Source organism: Physeter macrocephalus, chromosome 13, assembly GCF_002837175.3.
Source record: "Physeter macrocephalus isolate SW-GA chromosome 13, ASM283717v5, whole genome shotgun sequence".
Lineage (NCBI taxonomy): Eukaryota > Metazoa > Chordata > Mammalia > Artiodactyla > Physeteridae > Physeter > Physeter macrocephalus.
The window spans coordinates 87,160,085-87,175,705 of record NC_041226.1 but is presented as its reverse complement, the minus strand read 5'-3'; the positions used below and the strand labels follow the sequence as shown (position 1 = coordinate 87,175,705).

The 15,621-nt window shown below is 58.6% G+C and overlaps 1 protein-coding gene across 1 annotated transcript in view; it reads left to right on the top strand.

The window, feature by feature from the left end:
- Window positions 1-15,621, top strand: part of HMCN2 (hemicentin 2) — a 146,068-nt gene that overhangs the window by 64,792 nt on the left and 65,655 nt on the right. Inside the window, exons 18-30 of the mRNA XM_028497384.2 lie at window positions 2,409-2,603; window positions 3,533-3,663; window positions 4,000-4,147; window positions 4,571-4,697; window positions 5,754-5,908; window positions 6,891-7,169; window positions 8,619-8,900; window positions 9,555-9,663; window positions 9,910-10,079; window positions 10,939-11,093; window positions 11,538-11,634; window positions 12,108-12,203; window positions 13,841-14,017. Of these exons, the coding sequence (XP_028353185.1) occupies window positions 2,409-2,603; window positions 3,533-3,663; window positions 4,000-4,147; window positions 4,571-4,697; window positions 5,754-5,908; window positions 6,891-7,169; window positions 8,619-8,900; window positions 9,555-9,663; window positions 9,910-10,079; window positions 10,939-11,093; window positions 11,538-11,634; window positions 12,108-12,203; window positions 13,841-14,017 (2,121 nt within the window). The remainder of the gene's footprint in view (window positions 1-2,408; window positions 2,604-3,532; window positions 3,664-3,999; window positions 4,148-4,570; window positions 4,698-5,753; window positions 5,909-6,890; window positions 7,170-8,618; window positions 8,901-9,554; window positions 9,664-9,909; window positions 10,080-10,938; window positions 11,094-11,537; window positions 11,635-12,107; window positions 12,204-13,840; window positions 14,018-15,621) is intronic.

Below are 15,621 nucleotides of genomic sequence, written 5' to 3'. Positions count from 1 at the left end.
ATGCCACGGGATCCAGGGAAGTCCTTGGAATGGGACAGAGGGAGGGCCAGGTAGGAGGCAGGTGGGAGCAGACCACCTGGAGGGGCCATCGTCCCGCTCTTGACCGGGGCGCCACCTTGTGTCAGTATCTGGTAACAGCAGGGAACCTGTAGGGCCCTCCCGGGACGTGGGAGGTGGCAGGTGGCAGGTGGGACCAGCAGCCCCGGCCTCCTGCCCTGATACCCCACAGTCACTCACAACCCCAGCATCATCCCTGGTCAGCCAGGGGCCTGTCCTCTGGGCCTGACTTCGGCCAAGTCAGCATAAGCCAAGTCCCCTCCATCAAAACTGCCTGTCCCCGCCCCGCGCCCCACCCCACCCCCCTTGGCCTTCTCTCTTTCAAGCGGGTGGCTGCCCGGTGGGCAGTGTTGGGCGCTGGTATTCACCAGCCATGTGACCTTGGGCTTGGAGGGCTCTGAGGGAGAAAAGAGGAAGCCTGGAGCACCAGAGGGCGTGACCCATGGGAGCCCTGGTACCTGCAGTGGGTGGCACCTTCCCCCTCCTCCTCGTGGCGTGGGACAGAGGCCAGGAGCCTGGCCACCGACTTGCTGGTGATTTTGGACTTTGCTCCTCTCTTGATCTCTGTAAAAGGGGAGTGGAGGCAAGATGAGTGGTTTTTCAGCAACAGCCCTGAGTCCCTGGAGTCTTCCCGTCACAGAGCAGTGGTGCAGGTCTGTGTGGTTAGAGCTCATTTAGGGGTTAGATGTTTGCATTTAAAAAAAAAAAAGCTTCCAGGGTTCAAAACTCAATAGCCCTCAAGGCTGGCAGCTCTGAAGTCCTGGTCTCTGCGTGGTGGGAGGAGGGGCTGGGGCCTTTGGGAAAAGATGAAGAGCTGGGAGGGGCATGTGTGTGTCTGTGGAGTGTACGTGTGTATGTGGTGTGTATGTGTTCACACATGTGTCTCCGTGGTGGGGAGCAGCTGGGACACTCCAGCAGGCATCCTGGGCAGACACAGAGGAAACGGCAGAGGGTTCTAGGAGAAAACAGACACAGAGGATTAAGTAGCTCAAAGATCGCAGAGCATGGGTGGCCCTCCTTTTCCCTCAGGGCCAGCGGGCCGAGTCCCCAGCACTTAAGCAGGAGCAGTCAGTACAGGGTGGGGGGGGGCAGGGGCCCTCCCGAACGAGACGACACCCAGGATGCCTTGGATGTGCCCCGCATCTTGATCGCAGCCCCATTCCCCCGAGACGGGGTGTCTCACCCCTCCCTCCGAAAGTGAGGATAAAAGAGCAAGTGAGGCAGAGAGAATGTGCTTACAAAGAGCCCCGAGCTGCCGGGGGAGTCGGCAGATCAAGTGGGGGTGTGGTGCGTGATAACTGGTATTTAGCAACGATTATGACCCCGATGGGGGGTGATGGAGGGGCTGCAGACTGCCCTCCTGCTCGGCGCTAGCAGAGGTAGGAAGGCAGGTGAGGGCCCAGCAGGCAGGGCGGTGGGTAAGGGCTGCCCTTGTCCTGAGATCACTCAGCAAGTCTGCGGAGTTGGGGCTCACCTGACCCAGGCCCCGCTACGACCACTGGACGCCATGCCTCATGGGCACGTGTGCTGCTTGGAATGCTGGGTTATTCCTTCAACACCGATCTGAGGACCTACTGTGTGCCCTGGCCCAGTGGGGCAGCTGTTCGTCCCGCACCCACCGTGCGCCGGGCCGTGTGAGCCGACAGGCTGGTGGCGGAGCCAGACGCCGCACAGTCCGAAGTGAGGAGTGTCGGAGAAGGACCTCCAGGGGGACTGCGGCGCTCACGGTGGGGCTAGGGGTGTGTGGCCAGCGGTGCCCGCCTCATGCCTGTGAGGGGAAGCACAGGCCCGGTCCGCCTGGGGCCTCCACCGTTTATGTGCAGATCCAATGGGACAATATGGGTACTGAGCACGGTGGGCTCATTCATTCATGTAGCACCTACTGTGTGCCAGGCGCTGGGCTTGCAGCTGGGGGTGCAGCAGGGAGCAAAGCAAAGACTTCGGACCTTGTGTGGGGAGACAGACAATAGGCCAAAAAAAAAAAAAGCCTAAAGAAGTGTATCTTATGTACATTAGAAAGTTGGAGATGGCAGGCAAAAGAGAAAACACAGGGCAGGTGAGGGGGTTGGGAGTGCAGATGAGGTGGGGCCTCTGCGAAGGGAACCGGGAAAGCCTCTGGCCCCTGTACCTGTGGCCCTCGGGCCGCTGGGAGGCCATGTGGATGCACAGCACTGGGTGGGGAGGTGGCGGGTGTGTGAGCACCTGCTGCTTCTCCAGCCTGGGGGGCAAGGAGGTACCTGAGACCTCCCCCCACCCCGAGAGTCAGCATTCCTTGCACGGGGGTGGGGGCAGTGTGGGTGTGGACAGGGAAGGGGACAGGGTTTCGTGCTGATGACCCCGTGCCCTGCCAGGGACGCCCAAGCCGCAGGTCACGTGGCGGAAGGGCCCGTCCTCAGAGCCCCTGCGTGGCCGGCCGGGCCTGGCAGTGCTGGATGAAGGCTCTCTGTTTCTGGCCTCCGTCTCTCCCACCGACGGCGGAGACTATGAGTGTCAGGCCACCAACGAGGCGGGCTCCGCATCCAGGAGAGCCAAGCTGGTAGTCCATGGTGAGCAGGGACCCCAGAGCTGGGGAACGTCTTGTGCACGCCTCCCAGGGGTACCCACGGATGCCCGAGAGCTCACCGCAGGGGAGGCCGCAGGTCCCTGCCCTCCCCCACCCCGTGCTTGTTGGGGAGGGCTTGAGGGTGTCAGGAAAGTGGCAGGTTGCATGGGCGTCCCCTTCCCCAGTGAGACCCCCACGGAGACAGCGTAAGGAGAAGAACCTGGAACTCCGTAAATGGCCCTAAAATGGTCTAGCGAATTTATTTTAGAAGGCTCACTGATGGCAAATGAGAGTCCCAAAGCCCACCTCCCACTGAAGCTGCTGAAACTACCCGAGGCTCCTGTTCTTCCCTGCAGCAGGAAGAGCTTCCCACAGCTCCCGCCCCGTACCCCTCCGCCCGCCCCTGGCGCTGTGTGCAGGGGGAGGGGAGCCCTTCTCCTTAACACGGGCTCATGGAGGGGGTGGGAGAAGCGGGGGCACCTTCCGCCTCCCTGTAAGCAGCCACCCCAGCTTGCCGTGAAATGACTTGCCCGGGAAGTTCGTTTCAAAGACACACCTAGGCCCCGTCTTCAGAGATTCTGACTGGGGCGGGGGAGGGTACCCCCCAGGTGACCATGACAGCAGTTTGTGTCTAGAGCCAGATGGATCCCGGGGCTCCCGCATCTTACGAAGCTGAATGTCAGAGCCCGTAGACAGTTCCTGGGCACGACCAGGGCGAGGTCTCAGGGCGAGGCCGCTGTGGCCATTCCCGGGCCCACGTGGCTCCTGATGGTCACATCAGGGGCTGGGGCGGGCATCCTGGAGCCCCAGAATCTGGGGAAGGGCGGGAGTTGGGGCTGCCCGTCCAGGCGGGGAAGAATGGCCCAGACGGGGTCCGGGTGGCCGTGGCTGTCCGGGGAGGGGGCAGCTCCTCTGCTTCTCCTTGCTCCCAAGTGCCCCCCAGCATCCGGGAGAACGGGCACAGGGCCAACGTGTCAGGCATGGCCGGGCAGTCCCTGACGCTGGAGTGTGACGCGAATGGCTCTCCGGCCCCCGAGATCACGTGGCTCAAGGATGGGGAGCAGGTGGGTGTCCCCTGGGGTGGGTGGGCTGTGGGTGGGATTTGGATAGGGTACAGACCTTCTGGACGGGTTCCTGCATGTGCCAGGTGTGGCGGGGAGGTGTGACAAGTGGCAGGTGTCTTTGGGGATGCACTGGGGCTCGGGGCCACGGAAGACCGTGGGCCCACGATGGAGCCTGAGGGGCTGCCTGGTGGAGAGGGCACGGCACCGTTCTGGGAATCAGAAGCCCTGGGTTCCGGTCACCAACCAGCTCCCCGGGCCTCAGTTTCCTCATTGCTGGTGGGGGCTTCGGGGTGGCCAGACCCCGCTCACCAGCTCCCTCTGGCCTCTTCTGCCCAGATCCCCGAGGCGGGCAGCCACCGCCTCCTGGAGGGGGCCCGGGCCCTCCACTTTCCCAGGATCCAGGAGGGCGATTCTGGCCTCTACTCCTGCAGGGCCGAGAACCAGGCTGGGACTGCACAGAGAGACTTCGACCTCCTCGTGCTCAGTGAGTGAGGCTGAGCCCTCCCAGCTCCCAAGCGTGTCTGGCCCTGCACCCCCTCACCTGTTAGGTGGGGCGGGGGAGGGAAACTACCGGCTGGGAGCCGGGGGCATAGAGGGGCGCATGGCAGACCTGGTCCCTGTCTTCACAGAGCTATGGGGGCAGACATTAGACAATCACGTCATTAGCCTTGTAATTACATTATGCATTATGTATGTGCATTATGTGCTACGAAAGAGCAGTGCCGGCAGCTGAGGACGCACAGAGCAGGGGCCGACCCAGCCAGGGGCTTGGGGGAGCTTCCCATGAGGGCCGGGTAGGAGAAGGGAAGGGTGACCAGGCAGGGGTCCTGCACATGCAAAGGCCCTGCAGCAGGCGGGGCTTGTAGGGGTTGAGGATTTTTCTCCCCCCACCCTTTCTCGCCCCCAGTCCCACCTTCCGTGCTTGGAGCCGAGGCCGCTCAGGAGGTGCTGGGCCTGGCTGGTGTAGGGGTGGAGCTGGAGTGCCAGACCTCGGGGGTCCCCACGCCCCAGATGGAATGGACCAAGGATGGGCAGTGAGTGACCCCCGACGGGTAGTGTTGGGGTGGAGCCTCGGCCTGGGCTGGTGGAGAGGGCCTCTGGGGAGATGGAACTCTGCAGGGTTGGAGCTTGACAGGCATTGCACGAGCCAGCCAGGGCCCAGGCAGAGGGCGGTGTGGGGCATATCCATCCCCCAGCCTGAGATCACCCAGGTGAGACCCCGCTTTCGAATGGCAGGGTTTTCTCATCACTTAGCCAGCCTTCCTTTCATTTTTTAAAAACTTTTTCAAAGGTGCTTTTTAAGGTATTTTAAATTTTAAGGAATTAGTATGATGTTTACCATTCCAAAGTGCACAGTTCAGTACGCTGTGTTCAGTACTAAATACAAGTACATCCACAGTGTTGCACATCCGTCACCTCTATCTGGTTCCAGAACATTTCATCACCCCCAGAGGAGGCCCTATACCCATTAGCAGTCACTGCTCTGTTCCTCTCCCGCCCCAGCCCCCGGCAACCACTAACCTCTGTCTCTGTGAATTTCTCTATATTTCATATAAATTTCATGCAGTCATACATATGTAGTCTTTCGTGTCTGGCTTCTTTCACCTAGCTCACAGTTTTCGAGGTTTTTTCATGTTGTAGCAGGTTTCAGTACTCCATCCTTTTTAATGGCTGAATAATATTCCATTGTAGGGATGGACCACTTTTTGTTTATCTGTTTATCCGTTGACGGGCACTTGGGCCGGACGCGCAGGCTCAGCGGCCATGGCTCACGGGCCCAGCCGCTCCGCAGCATGTGGGATCCTCCCAGACCGGGGCGCGAACCCGGTTCCGCTGCATCGGCAGGCGGACGCGCAACCACTGCGCCACCAGGGAAGCCCACTCCATCCTTTTTAATGGCTGAATAATATTCCATTGTAGGGATGGACCACTTTTTGTTTATCTGTTTATCCGTTGACGGGCACTTGGGTTGTTGGTACCTTTCAACGACTGTGACTCTTCCAGGCTTCCTTTTCCCAAGCAGCAGGCTCCCCTCTGTGTAGCCTGCCCCTGCCAGCTGGCCTTACTGACCGTCTTGACCATCTTTCCAGACCTGTCCTTCCGGGGGACCCTCGCATCCAGCTGCAGGAGGACGGCCGGGTTCTCAGAATCACCACCAGTCACCTGGGGGATGAAGGGCGGTACCAGTGCGTGGCCTTCAGCCCAGCCGGCCAGCAGACCAAGGACTTTCAGCTCAGAATCCACTGTGAGCCCAGCCCCTTCCCGGCCCCCACCACGGGCTGCCCACTGCACGGAGGGAAGACGAGGGCAGAAACGGGGGCCTATGAGGAGCGAGCCCCCGGTCCAGTAAAGCTGGGAGGCGGGGTGGGGGGGTGGACCGGGAAGCTCAGAGGGAATCTGGCCCAACATTTCCCAAACCCCACGGTCCCCATCTGAGCTTCAGAAGTTTACCCACTCCTGGTACCACTCAGGATGCTTGTTTGTTTAAATCAAGTCACTTTTCTTTACACTGAAACTCATTTATGTAAAAGGATGTGTAATACATCAAAGGGAGGTGGGAACCAGGGCTGCTTGGCCTTCGTGGGAGGAAGCTGTGAAAACAAATGCAACCAAAGAGGGATTTTGGAAACCCTTAGGCGTGAGCTGCCTGCATGTGGTAAAAAGGGCAGAGTAGAAAGTTCTAGAAAGGTTACGAACATAGTTGCGCCAAACGCACCAAACAGCCTTGGCCTTTGTCGTAATCAGGCAGGAAGGAGATTTGGGGAGGGTGTAGCTGTTCTGTTACGAGATGCATGCCCACGTGCCCTGAGGATCAGCTTAGGTACCACCCAAGGTGTGTGACCTGGCCCGTAGGAACCCCAGATCCAGTTCGGCCCCTCGTTTTACAGACGGGGAGACTGAGCCCCAGAGAGGGGAAATGACCTATGCGGGTCATACAGAGAGTCAGAGGCAAAGTGGGGTCCGGAGCCTGACCTGTGGCCCCTCCCCCACTTTCTGCGCCTCTTGGGATGGCCGGGCTTGCCCCCCACGTCAGCGTGTCCCTGGCCGGTATCTCCCGTCTGTCCCCAGGGCCCCCCGCCCCTCCTCCCATCCCTGCAGTAGAAGCCTGTGACGTGTGGTGCTTGTGGCCCACAGACAGGTGCACGGGGCTGCGAGGGAGGGGACACCAGCCACCTCGGGGCTGGGCAGGCTCCCTGTGACTGACCCCCACTCCCCATTGTCCTCAGCACCTCCCACCATCTGGGGCTCCAACGAGACAAGTGAGTTGGCCGTCATGGAGGGCCACCCCATGCGGCTCATGTGTGAAGCCCGAGGAGTGCCCACGCCTGCCATCATCTGGTTCAAGGATGGGGACCCCCTGCTTCCCAGTGCTGGGGCCGTCTACACCAGGGGCGGCCGACAGCTGCAGCTGGAGAGGGCCCAGGGCTCGGACACTGGCATCTACACCTGCAGGGCCAGCAACCCCGTGGGGGTCATGGAGAAGACCACCCGGCTGGAGGTTTTTGGTGAGCGGCCCGGGGTCGCAGCAGGAGCAGTGGTCAGCTGGGGCGAGTGGTGGGAGGGACTCTGGGCCGGGGTGGCCTCCATCTGGCTCTAAAGGTGGGTGAAGGGAGCAGCCAGAGGCCCGGGAAAGTGCGAATGAGGGGTTACCCAGGGAGAAGGGTCATCTCAGCTCGTCCAGCCTTCCTCAGGCGGGTGAGGAAACCGACGCCAGGGGAAGGGCCTGTCTCAGGGCCCCAGCGGAGCCGAGTCGAGAATCCAGGTCTCCCCCTCGTGGTTTAGGGCTTCTCAGGAAATCGCGCCCACAGCCCCATGACCACAGCTAATAACTAACTGCTCTTAATGAGCCACGTACCGTGGTCCAGGCCCCCTGGGGCTCGTCACAGCGCTAGCTAATTTAATCACGGCACAGGGACTAGGGCCCAGGTCACCCCGCTGGGAGGTGAGAGGACCCGGTTCCCACCTCGAGGGTCTGACTTGTGCTCTGTTAACCTCAGCATTGGCCTGCCTGGCGGGGCTTGGCTCTGAGGACCTGTGAAGGGCTCAGAGGACAGGGTGTGTGCAGGAGGGCAGGGAGGGGTCTGAGCAGATGAAGCCTGAGAAGGCAGAATGCAGCCTGGTGGGGTCATTCTGGCCCCTCTTGGGGAATCAGCTCCGGAGCTCCGGTCCCCAAAGAAACAAAGGGCTTGGATGCTGGAGTCCTGGGGACCCCAAAGGGAAGTTGAGGTGTGTGGGGTCTATGGGCAGCCTCTGAGGTTGAGCCCAGCAGCCAGCTCCGGGGTTCCTATTCAGGGATCTGAGAACCTCCTGGAAATCGATGGAAAATGCATGTGTGTGTTTTCATTATATTTTCAGGGGGGCTAGTGACCCAGGAAATATTGAGAAGCCCTTCCCGTTCCCTCATCGCCCCACGTCTCCTGGCAGTGACTCTGTGGGCTTAGCAACTTGGGGGCCCTCCCCGAGGGGAAGAGAGAAGCCCCCCTCTGGCTACCCCCTTGGCCATCACTGGCTGAGTTGGGAGCCCCCAGAGGCTGGGCCGTCGGGGCTAGGGTCTGCTTGCTTCCTCAGGCCAGGGAGGGGACCAGTAGGAGGAACAGAGGCTCTGGTCTTGGGCCCTGGGGAGCCCGTCACTTTGGGTACAGCGGATCTACTGTGTGCAGATACTGAAGACGCACAGAGACAAGTGCTGTTCTGCTCAGGCTGAGCTTACGGGGGTAGCGTGGTGTGGAGAGAGGATGCCGGCAGTGTAGGGGGCGTGGGGATGGCACCAAGGGGCAGAGGAGGGAGAGAGTGCTTCCAGCCAGGGTGCTGGCGGGGGTGCTCCCCGGAGGAGGTGACGTCTGAACAGGCGGTCCAGCTAGTGGAGGGGAGGAGAAGGCATTTCACATGGGTTGGGGTCTGTGAGGGACATAACCAGGCTGCTGGTCCCTGAGCAACCCCTGCCTCTTCCCTAGTCCGGCCCACCATCGAGGGCGCTGGCGGAGGGCCCCGCGTGGTGAAGGCCGTGTCCGGGAGGCCCTTGGCGCTGGAGTGTGTGGCCAGAGGCCACCCGCCCCCCACCCTCTCCTGGCACCACGAGGGGCTACCTGTGACAGAGAGCGATGGGACGTGGCTGGAGGCGGGCGGCGGCATGCTGAGCCTGGAGAGCCCGGGGGAGGCGTCTGGAGGCCTGTACAGCTGCGTGGCCAGCAGCCCCGCCGGGGAGGCCCTGCTGCAGTACTCCGTGGAGGTGCAGGGTGAGCCCAGGCCTGCCCCCCCCGAGTCACCTGGGCCGTGGACCCCTCCTCCCACGCCTGGTGTGTGCGGAGGGAATGGAAGTGACCAGTGCCCTGGATTGCATGAGACAGATAAGGGGACAGATGAGGACACTGCGGCTGGGCTGGGGCCCCTCAGGGATACAGTGTGGGCAGGGTCGATTCCCGGGGTCAAGGGTCCCCGCTCCTGCCCATGACCCTGGGCCGGGTCATCCAGGGTGAAGGCCACCGCCCTGCCTTCCAGGAGACGCTCCCGGTCAATAAGATGGACATTTATGCCCTGAGGCCCAAAGCTGGGTGTCGGGCGCTGGTCCCGGGGCTGGGTGGGCGGGCCCTTCGCCTGCTTCTTCCACTTCACAGACACTGCACAGCCGTTGACTCTGGATAAGGCAGGGAACCCGCAGACGGGACTCCTGAGCCCTGGGTCTGTGGGAAGACGTTGAATAAACAGGCCAGTCGTGCGGGGAGGCTGAACTTGGGCGGTCCTAGAAGGCCTTCTGGACCAGGGGCCGTTTATGGGAGTGCTTGGAGGGTGAGGTGAAGCTTGGGCCTGGCTCTGGTGGCGCTGGGACTTGGGAGGCCTGTAGGCCGGAATTTCCTCAGCCCCAGACACCCAGTGGTGGCTCCTGCCCACAGTCCCCCCGCAGCTCCTGTTGGCTGAAGGCTTGGGCCCGGTGACCACCCTCGTGGGACAGCCCCTGGACCTTCCCTGCCAGGCCTCAGGCTCCCCAGTGCCCACGATCCAGTGCGTATGGGGCGGTGGAGGCCAGAACTGGGGGGCTGGGGGACAGGCAGAGAGCATGCTTTGGGGGGCGGGTGGGGACGGGAGATGCTTCCCCTCCCAGGAGCGTGAAAGAGGCCATGGAGCCAGGGACCATGGAGCCAGGGACGTGAGAACAGGAGAGAGGTGCTGCCTGGCCTCTTGGCCTGTCCTGTTGCCCCTACGTTGTCTAGCCTCAGGCTGACCTGTTCCCCTCCTCACACACCTTAGGTGGCTGCAGAATGGCCGCCCAGCCGAGGAGCTGGCCGGGGTGCAGCTGACCTCGCAGGGGACCGCACTGCACATCGACCACGTGGAGCTGGACCACGCGGGCCTGTTCGCCTGCCAGGCCACCAATGAAGCGGGCACTGCGGGGGCTGAAGTGGAGTTGTCTGTGCACGGTGAGGGCGGCCTGGGCTTCTGGGGCAATGACAGCCCGAGATGCCAGGGTGGGTGAAGCCAGCCTGACAGACATGGGAAGGGCATGGAGCTGGTCTTCTCTGGACAGCATTTCTGGTCTGGACTTCCCAGCTCCCCAAAGAGACAGGTGTGAGAGGGTGGTCTCAGCTGCTCATCACACTTGTCTACAGGCTTTCGAGCCCCTCCCCAGCCTCCCCCCGACCCCGGCTTGCTCTCTTTATGCTGACCACGCTGAACTTCATTCAACTGTTTAAATACGTTGGCTTTCTTACCTCCAGTCCTGCAAATGCTGTTCCCTCTGCCTGGAACATTCTTCCTCTTTGCCTGATTAGCTCCTCCCTATCTTTCAGGTCTGTCCTAAAAACACCCCTTCCTCCAGGAAGCCCTCCTTGATTCCACCATGGTTATAATCTGCACTGCCCAGCCTCTCGTGGCCATAGCCCCCCACCTACTGTGTTGGGATTTCTCGTTTGGCTGTTCATCTCCACTGCCCAGCTCGGGAGCTCTGAGGGCAGCACAGAACTTTCTCTGCTGTGTCCCTGTGCATAGTGCAGTGTGGGACACATATGGATGGATAATGGATGGATGGATGATGGATGGATGGATGATGGATGGATGGATGATGGATGGGAGAATTTTAAAGGGAAGGACTAGCTCTGCCGGCTCTCAGTCTGGTGCTCTTTCCCCTAAGGCCAGGTGTCTGGAGGGTTGAGTGGGGGGAAGCTAGAGGCCAGCCCTGCAAGGCCACTTCCTCCCTCCCCAGGCATTGAAGAGGTTTCTGGGTGCCCGCTGCACCCCTCCTGACCCTGACTTGGCCTCCCTGCCTCTTCCTCTGCCCAGAGGTCCCATCGGTGGTCATAGTTGGGGGTGAGAACATCACAGCCCCTTTCCTGCGGCCTGTGACCCTCCAATGTGCAGGGACTGGGGTACCTACCCCAAGCCTCCGCTGGTGGAAGGATGGTGTGGCCCTGGCAGCCTCGGGGGGGAACCTGCAGGTACGTGCAAGGGCCCCGGGGCTGGCAGGCCAACCTTGCACAGGTGGAGGGGCTGCTTTTTAGTGGCCCCGGAGAGCCCAGGCGGAGCTCTGGCAGCCTGGAGGCAGGACAAACAGAGTCCACTCATCCTAGAAATGCTCAGTGGACCTTGGGGTGCTGGGTCTGAAGAAGGAAGGGAGCCCTAAACCTAGTCCAGGTCTCCGGAGTTTGAGCTCCCAGAGGGAGAAAATGGGAGGAGGGGAGTATCCCCAAGACCAGAGGGATCCCCTGGAATCTGAATATGTGGCTCAGAACTCCACCGGAGCCGAGCTTGTGCCCATGCCTCACTTCTCCCGCACTGGGGTCAGTAGCAGCCTGGCCACTTGCCATGTCCCAGTGTTGCTCTGACCCCAGGCCCCCCCCGCCACATCCTGGCACACACCGGCCCTTCCTCCTCTCCACCAGATCGAGAAGGTGGAGCTGAGGGACGAAGGCATCTACACTTGTGCTGCCACTAACCTGGCTGGAGAGAGCAGGAGGGACGTGGCGCTCAAGGTGTTGGGTGAGGATGTGGGTGGAGGCGGAGCCTGGACCTGGGGTGGTGGGTGATTGAGGGCCCGCAGGGCTGCCGTGGGGGGTTGGGGTCGGCTGGGGGTTCTCAAATTAATGTCACGTACTTAACTTTAGAAGTAGAAAATCATTTGCTCCGTGGTCACTTTTGGTTGTTTCCTGCCGGATTTTCAGTGGACAGCCTTGTTCTCATTCATATTTATCTTTGCTTGTTCTATTCATTTGGGGGCTCATTTAGGTCCTTGTGTATGTGGGCAAATCCTTGTCCTTGTCACTCCTCGTGACTGTCTGGGGTCCACCTCCCCGGTGTGCCTGATACTGGCTGTTCCTGGGGCGTCGGGCGCCTGGGTCGTCCTTGTTGCCCAGCCCACCTTGGGAAGGCTGGGGAGGGGCACTGGGGAGGCTGAGATGAGCCACGCAGAGCCTGTACCCCCGCCAAGTCAGGGCTCTCCTCGTCTCCCCTAGTGCCCCCCAATATCGAGCCGGGCCTGGTCAAAAAGGCAGTGCTGGAAAATGCCTCCGTAAACTTGGAGTGTCTGGCTTCGGGCGTACCCCCTCCTGGTAAGTAAGACCCCTCCTCCTGGCTGAAAGCCCACTCCAGCCAACCCCATTTCCCCATCCAGCGAGGCGGGGCAGTGTCGCAGGCACCACTCTGGCTGTGGACAAAGCAGGATGAGATCAGCAGGCCTTCGCCTTCCCTCCCCAGCGTCCCCCTCTTCCTTCTCAACAGCTGTTTATGCAATGCCCATTACATGCCAGTCACCGCCAGGGCCCAGAGCCTTTGCACTGGTGTCTGAAACAAACCTGCCGGGTTTCTGCTGAGTCTGTGGCTTCACGGGGCTGCCCCGGGGCTGGCGGTGAGGACCAGGACCTCCATCTGGGCCTCTTCCCTAGACCAGCAGTTGAGCAAAGGTCTAGGAGCTAGGGCTAGGTGTGGGTGCCCGGCAGACAGGATGGGCCCAGGAAGGGGGTCCGTTTCCTGTCCCCCATCTGAACCAGGTCAGCCCTGCTTTGCCTGGGGTGGTGAGCCCTGGAGGTGTTTGCCCTCTGCCATGGGGACACCCTCTTCTGGGATGGACCCTGGCAGGAGGTAAGGAAGTTGAAGATACAATCGGTCGTTAACTAGTTTATTTATTATCTCTTTATTAACTTTATTTTTAAAATTTATTTTTAAATTGAAGTATATTGGTTTACAAGGTTGTGTTAATTTCTGCTGTACAGCAAAGTGATTCCGTTACACATTATTTTTAAAATTTATTTTTAAATTGAAGTATATTGGTTTACAAGGTTGTGTTAATTTCTGCTGTACAGCAAAGTGATTCCGTTACACATATGTATATATATATATATACATTCTTTTTTTATATGCTTTTCCATTATGGTTTATCATAGGATATTGAATATAGTTCTCTGTGTTATACAGTAGAACCTTGTTGTTTCTCCATTCTATATATAAAAGCTTACATCTGCTGACCCCAACCTCTCACTCCGTCCCTCCCCCAACCCCCTTTCCCTTGGCAACCACCAGTCTGTTCTCTATGTCCACGAGTCCGTTTTGTAGATAGGTTCATTTGTGTCATATTTTAGATTCCACACATAAGTGATATCATATGGCATTTGTCTTTCTCTTTCTTACTTCACTTAGTATGATCATCTCTGGTTCCATCCATGTTGCTGCAAATGGCATTATTTCGTTCTCTTTTTATGGCTGAGTAGTATTCCGTTGTATATATGTGCCACATCTTCTTTATCCACTCATCTGTTGATGGACATTTAGGTTGTTTCCATGTCTTGGCTATTGTGACTAGTGCTGCTATGAACATGGGGGTGCATGTAGCTTTTTATAATTGGTCCATATTTATGAGGCTGCTGTTTGGGGGTATACCATGTTCTCCTCTAAAGATCTCCCTCATGGGTGGTCTCCTGGCAGGGGGAGGATGTGAGGGGCTGGGCTGACTTTGACTCTCCTTGCTCCTGGCTGCCCCAGCCTGCAACCCTCTCTGCCTTTGGTTCCATCTCAGACAACGCTGCCCTGTTCTGCCCCGCCCCCCTTCCTGGAGAACACTGGCTTTCTCCAGTGCCTGAAATAAAGGCACACCATATGGCCACCCAGGAAGCCTCTCCTGGATGCCCATGACACAGGGCACAGTCTGAAGGGCTGGCAGGGACCCTCCTTTCATCTCTCTTCTCTTCACCAGATATCTCCTGGTTCAAGGGCCACCAGCCTGTCTCTGCCCAGGAGGGAGTGACGGTGTCAGCTGATGGGAGAGTTCTCCTCATTGAGCGAGCCCGATTTTCTGATGCCGGGAGCTACCGCTGTGTGGCGTCCAACGTGGCAGGCAGCGCAGAGCTGCAGTACGGCCTGCGGGTCAATGGTGAGCTGCCCTGAGACTAAAGGGTTCCTCGTCCCAAAAGGTGTCTTCCATCCATTTGTCCCTCAGCCTGTTCATCCTTCCATCCTTCCTTCCATATATTCCATTGTATATATGTGCCACATCTTCTTTATCCACTCATCTGTTGATGGACATTTAGGTTGTTTCCATGTCTTGGCTATTGTGACTAGTGCTGCTATGAACATGGGGGTGCATGTAGCTTTTTATAATTGGTCCATATTTATGAGGCTGCTGTTTGGGGGTATACCATGTTCTCCTCTAAAGATCTCCCTCATGGGTGGTCTCCTGGCAGGGGGAGGATGTGAGGGGCTGGGCTGACTTTGACTCTCCTTGCTCCTGGCTGCCCCAGCCTGCAACCCTCTCTGCCTTTGGTTCCATCTCAGACAACGCTGCCCTGTTCTGCCCCGCCCCCCTTCCTGGAGAACACTGGCTTTCTCCAGTGCCTGAAATAAAGGCACACCATATGGCCACCCAGGAAGCCTCTCCTGGATGCCCATGACACAGGGCACAGTCTGAAGGGCTGGCAGGGACCCTCCTTTCATCTCTCTTCTCTTCACCAGATATCTCCTGGTTCAAGGGCCACCAGCCTGTCTCTGCCCAGGAGGGAGTGACGGTGTCAGCTGATGGGAGAGTTCTCCTCATTGAGCGAGCCCGATTTTCTGATGCCGGGAGCTACCGCTGTGTGGCGTCCAACGTGGCAGGCAGCGCAGAGCTGCAGTACGGCCTGCGGGTCAATGGTGAGCTGCCCTGAGACTAAAGGGTTCCTCGTCCCAAAAGGTGTCTTCCATCCATTTGTCCCTCAGCCTGTTCATCCTTCCATCCTTCCTTCCATCCATCATCCATTCATCCATCCTTCGTTTCATTCCTCTTTCCTTCCTTCCATCCATTTATAATTTATCCCTCCATTCATTCATCCATCCATTCTTCTATCCATGCATGGAAACACCCAACTGTTCTTCCACTGATCCAACCATCCATCCAATCCTCTGCCTATCCACCCATCCGTCCGTCTAACCATCCATTTGTTCACACATCAATTCCTCCCATCTATTGAGTACAGGCGTACCTCAGAGATCCTGCAGCTTCATTCAGTTCCAGACCACCACAATAAAGCGAATATCAAAATAAAGCAGGTCACATGAATGTTTTGGTTTCCCATTGCATAGAAAAGTTCTGCTTACACTACACTGGAGTCTAGTAACTGTGCAGTAGCATTATGTCTAAAGAAAGGACAGCCTTTAATTTAAAAGTATTTTATTGCTAAAAAATGCTAACCACCATCTGAGCCTTTGCTGAGTCGTAGTAGTAACATCAAAGATCACTGTTCACAGATCGCTGTAACAAACAGAACAGTAAGGGAAAAGTTTGAAGTATTGCGAGAATTACCAAAATGTGACACAGAGACCAGAAGTGAGCCAATGCTGTTGGAAAAGTGGCACCGATAGACTTGCTCAAGGCAGGGCTGCCACAAACCTTCAGTTTGTAAATAGCGCAACATCTGCAAAGTGCAGTGAGGTGAAGCACAATAAAACGAGGTGCGCCTGTACGTGCTCTGGGCAGACCCGGGGACTGCGGCCCTGAGCAAG